Here is a 4,714-nt window from a genome sequence, read left to right on the forward strand (position 1 = left end):
AAAAAAAAAAAAACTCTTGTTTCCATTTCCTGGAGTTCATTTCCATAAGTATTATTCTGTATGAACAGAGGTGCATAGGCATTGCCCTTTGTGTTCCTCTCCTAAGAGTATCCTCCTTTGGTCTCACTATGTGAAAGCTGGTCACATTTGAAGAATTTAAACTTTTATTTAATGTTTATTTTAAAAATGCAAAGAAGTGTTAGAGCACATTCCTAGTATGTGCAAGATCCTGGGTTGATGAGCTGACAAGTTGACTCAGTGGTAGAGCGCTTGCCTCGCATGCATGAGGCCCTGGGTTCGATTCCTCAGCACCACATAAGCAGAAAAAAGCCGGAAGTGGTGGTGTGGCTCAAGTGGTAGAGTGCTAGCCTCTAGCTGAAGAGCTGAGGGACAGTGCCCAGGTCCAGAGTTCAAGCCCCATCACCAGACCTCCCCCCCCCAAAAAAAAAGATCCTGGGTTGAGTCCAAAGAACAGAGAGAAAAGGAACTTGCCGTTGCCAGTGGCTCAAACACCTGTAACCCTAGTTAGTCATGTGGCTTAGATCTGTAGATCCCACTTCAAAGCCAGCTGGACAGAAAAATGATATTTTATCTCCAATTAACCAGCAGAAAGCCAGAAGTGAACTTGTGGCTTAAGTGGCAGAGCTCCGGCCTTGAGCAAAAAAAGTTTAGGGACAGCATCAGCGTCCAGGCCCTGAATTCAAGCTCCAGTACTGGCGCGCACAAATACACACACACACACACACACACACACACACACACACACACACACACAGAGGAGGAGGAAGAGGAAAATGAGGAGGAGAAAAAGAATAAGCAGCCGCCACAAATGTCTCTTAATAGGAAAATAAGCAAGTGAGATGTCATATATTATAGGGTAGAATGTTTAGCAGTTAAACTCAGGATTAATACAGCTTATGAGTCAACACTGATAGCTTTACATGACATTTAAAGAAAGATATTTGAAGGCCTAAATATCTATAGACTAGTTTCCACAAGGATAAACATTTTAAAAAAATGTTATTTAGAGGGGAAAATAATGTTTTAAAGTAACACATAAGGTATTATACTATTTCTATAAAAAGCAAAAATAGACAATCTATAGCTATACATCTTGATAAGAACAGACAGATACATGTAACAAACATTCTAGAAGGAAACACATTAAAATCATCACATGGATTATCTCTAAGGAAAAGCATAGGAGACTAGGGTTGGACCAGACTCTTAACTTTTATTGAAAAGTAAAGAGGTGCCTGTGTTGTGTTACTTGTATATTTACAATTAATTTCTTACACTCTCACCAACTTGTTTGCCACCTAATAGACTTCTAGCTTCTTGTATATACCAAAAGAAGCTAAAGAGTTTTCTATAAGAATATATTCCCCCAGAACCACACCCACCTTTCCACCCACAACACACCCTCCCAGCCAACTTCACCCCATGAAAAGAAGATGTCCCAAAGTCCTTGTTCACCTGCAACCCCTTTAGGGACCACAACAAATTCCAGGAAATGGCTCCTCACAGGAAGGGGAAAAAAGCACCAGCGTAACAGTGCCACTCTGTTAAGGATCCATAACCCTTAGCCCTTCCCTTAACGATTTTGAGAGCAAAGCATTGGGAAATTCCTCACCCACTAGGCTAATGAAGAAGAGGATGGCCATTCCCCAGGTTTCATACCTGTCAAAAACCACTGCAGAATATGCCCGCTCGGCAAAGATGACATCAGCTGCCCAAAACTCCTTTGTGGCCTTCAGACCCCGGCCTTTGCCCTCAGAAGTGAAGATCTCCACATTCTCCATGCCCCCTATTGTCATCTCAGAGCCTGTTAGGCCAGCGAGGTAGATATCACACTGCACCCAGCCTCTGGTGGCTGCTGCTATTTAGCACCTTCAGTGTCCCAAGAGCAGGACTATAAATGGACAGGCCACTTCCCCTTCCCCACCCCCCTGAACCACTAGGCCCTTACCTCCCCCTCACCACTTTCCCTGGAGGCAGGCATGGGGAGGGAGCATGAGGACAGTGACCTGATAGAAATGACTATGAGTTCGTGTGGTCTTGGGATGGGTACTGCCAAGGTTTGAAAAGCTCGTTTTCAAGAAGAAACTATCTGCATGTGCCAAGTTCTAGACTTGCAGCCGTGTTCAGCTTGAGTTGGAACAAGGAGCTCTTGGTCAGTAGGGTATTTTTAGCAGCCAGATGCCTCTGTCAGTCTAAAGCAGCTGGTTAGAGTGGTCCAAGAGAAGAGACAAGGTGATATTTGCTGCTCTGGGACCCTTCAGCTGTCAGACTCACCCTTTCTCGGGTAAGATAGGCCCCTTGCCCTACCAACCCCCACCCTCACATTCCTCCATCCAGGAATGTTGGCAGAAAGCCATAGAAACTAAACCAAGCCCTTTGGAATATACATATATATTCTACAAGGGTATCTCTTCTCTCCAGCAGCATCCCAACTTCAAGACATGGAGATCAGTTTCCCTCTTAGAATTGCTGATGTTACAGAACATTGGATGTAGGCTGGGGACAATGAAGGCACACTTTCAAAATAATAACCCCTAAAAATCCCCATTGAACTAAATGTTACTTCTCTTTGGTGATGAGATAGGTATTACTGAGGTTAGGGTGGGGGAGGAGGGATGGAGGAAAAAAGATAAAAAGCACTTGCAAATCTGGAGCTATGACTTATCTGTGTAATACTTTTAGCTTCCAGACACATCTGTTACAGTTTAAATGTGTCCATGGAGTTCATGTACTGGAAAGTATAATCCTCAATGACTCAGTGTAGAAAGGTGGAACCTTTAAATGATGTTAGCTCAGGAAGGCTACACCCTCACAAATGAATTAATACCATTATCAGAACATTAACTCATATATTCTCTCTCCTCTCCCCTCCCACCTTTCTTTCTCTCTCTGTGATGCTTCCCAGCATGTTGTGATACCAGCAAGAAGAATATGATCAAATCCAGGCCCTTCAACCTTGAGATCCATGAGTCAATACTTTTATTTATTATGTATTTCCTAGCCTCGGGTGTTCACAAAGGCACAGTTAATTATGTCATCTGGATCTATGAATACTCACAAGCACTCACTTCTTTTAAAAAAAATTATTGTAAAGGTGATATACAGAGGGGTTATAGTTACAGAAGCCAGGTAATGAGTACATTTCTTGTGAACTGTGTTACCCCTCCCTTATTTTTCCCCTCCCAACCACCCTCCTCCCCCAAGTTGTATAGGTCTTTCCAACAAAGTACCTAGTGAGTACCACCATTAAATTAGTTCACCCTTTATTTCACCATTTCTGTGCTTCCTTTTCCCCTCCCCAAATCAGATAAACCTACATACAAGACAAAAGGTACAGAAATCAAACACAGCAACAAAAGAGAATAAACCAAAGGAAAAAAGAAACACAAACAACAAAACAACCTTGGGACTAGGAAGGTGGCTCAGTGGTAGAATGATTGCATGCATGCATGAAGCCTGGGATTCGGTTGCTCAGCACCACATAAGCAGAAAAAGCCAGAAGTGGCACTGTGGCTCAAGTAATAGAGTGTTAACCTTGAGCTGATGAGCCTAGGGACAACATCCAGGCCCAGAGTTCAGGGCCCATGACCAGTAAAAACAAACCAAAACAATAAAACAACCTCTTGCAGTCTTGTACAAAAAAAAAATACTCTTGTCTCCATTTCTTGTAGTTCATTTCAATAAGCATCACTTTATATGACCATATGCACATAGCTATTGAGCCCCTGTGATTCTCTCCTAAGAATATTGTCCTTTTGCTGGGTGCTCTAGTACTCAGGAGGCTGAGATCTGAGGATCACTGTTCAAAGCCAGGGCAGGAAAGTCCATGAGATTTTTTTTTTGGGGGGGTGGGGTCAGGTCATGGGGCCCGAACTCTGGACCTGGGCACTGTCCCTCAGCTCTTCAGCTCAAGGCTAGCACTCTACCACTTGAGCCACAGCGCCACTTCCTGCTTTTTTTCTTTTTACTTATGTGGTGCTGGGGAATCGAACCCAGGGCCTCATGCATGCAAGGCAAGTGCTCTACCACAGAGCCACCTTCCCAGCCCCGTTGTGAGAGATTCTCATCTCCAATTAACCACCAGAAAACTGGAAGTGGGGCTGTGGCTCAAGTGGTAGAACGCTCACTTTGGGCTGAAGAGCTCAGAAATAGTGCCGAGGCCCAGAGTTTAAGCCCCATGACTGACAAAAAAAAAATCCTTTGTTCTCACTGTATAAATGTTTAGAGTGCTATTTATTAATTATGTCTAAGTGTAATTATTTTGTCTTTTGCTATAAATTGGGATTACTTGTAGATTTATAGGCTCATTCTAATTATTACAAATAAGGGAATCCATGCAGCCTATGTTTCTTTGGGTCTGGCTTACTTCACTTAATATAATTTTTTCCAAGTCTTTCCATTTCCTAACAAATGGGGGCAATGTCATTCTTTCTGATGGAGGCATAGAATTCCATTGTGTATATATACCACATTTTCTTCATCCATTCATCCACTGAGGAACATCTGTGTTGTTCCATAGCTTAGCTATTATTAAACAATGCACAAACATTCCATTCTCAGTCAAATAAAACTGAGTTTGAATTATTGTACATCGAGGGGGTGTGTACATGTGCATGTGTGTACAAGTGTGTCAGCTACAGGTCTAGATCTTAGACCCTGGGGGTCATCCCTTAGTTTTTTTGCTCAAGGTTCT

At 42.9% G+C, this 4,714-nt stretch overlaps 1 protein-coding gene across 2 annotated transcripts in view; it reads right to left on the bottom strand.

Annotated features, from left to right (window-relative positions):
• Positions 1-1,902, bottom strand: part of Smyd1 (SET and MYND domain containing 1) — a 32,845-nt gene extending 30,943 nt beyond the window's left edge. The window contains exon 1 of one of the 2 annotated variants that reach the window (XM_013035515.1): positions 1,681-1,902. In XM_013035515.1, coding sequence (XP_012890969.1) covers positions 1,681-1,817 — 137 coding nt within the window. In that variant the 5' untranslated portion in view covers positions 1,818-1,902. The remainder of the gene's footprint in view (positions 1-1,680) is intronic. The other variant, XM_013035516.1, reaches the window with a different exon arrangement.
• Positions 1,903-4,714: the final 2,812 nt, after the last annotated feature.

The sequence above is a fragment of the Dipodomys ordii genome, unplaced genomic scaffold, assembly GCF_000151885.1.
Source record: "Dipodomys ordii isolate 6190 unplaced genomic scaffold, Dord_2.0 Scaffold214, whole genome shotgun sequence".
Lineage (NCBI taxonomy): Eukaryota > Metazoa > Chordata > Mammalia > Rodentia > Heteromyidae > Dipodomys > Dipodomys ordii.